A 251-nucleotide genomic window follows, 5' to 3' on the forward strand; every position below is an offset into this window, starting at 1 on the left:
GCCGCGCGGGGGCGCTGAGCTGCGCTGCGAGCCCGGGGGCCGCTCCTAGTGGGGCCGCTCGTCGGGCCGAGCCGGGACGTGGACGCGGAAGTGGCTGGCACGGCGGGTGGTGAGTGCGGTCGGGTCCGGATTGGGTCCCACTCAGGACCATGGCGAGAGCCACTGCCGCCGCCGGCAAGGGCGTGAACCTGCGGGACAAGCTGGAGGGCAACGAGCTGGACCTGAGTCTCAGCGACCTGAGCGAGGTGCCC

General features: G+C 73.7%; 1 protein-coding gene across 1 annotated transcript in view; it reads left to right on the plus strand.

The window, feature by feature from the left end:
• The first annotated feature begins 71 nt into the window (after positions 1-71).
• The window catches only part of LRRC59 (leucine rich repeat containing 59), a 7254-nt gene continuing 7074 nt past the window's right edge, over positions 72-251 (plus strand). The window contains exon 1 of the mRNA XM_019517651.1: positions 72-251. This exon is cut by the window's right edge and continues 1 nt beyond it. Within this exon, the coding sequence (XP_019373196.1) occupies positions 150-251 (102 nt within the window). The 5' untranslated portion in view covers positions 72-149.

This window comes from Gavialis gangeticus, unplaced genomic scaffold (assembly GCF_001723915.1).
Source record: "Gavialis gangeticus isolate Ggan-Ray unplaced genomic scaffold, GavGan_comp1, whole genome shotgun sequence".
NCBI lineage: Eukaryota > Metazoa > Chordata > Crocodylia > Gavialidae > Gavialis > Gavialis gangeticus.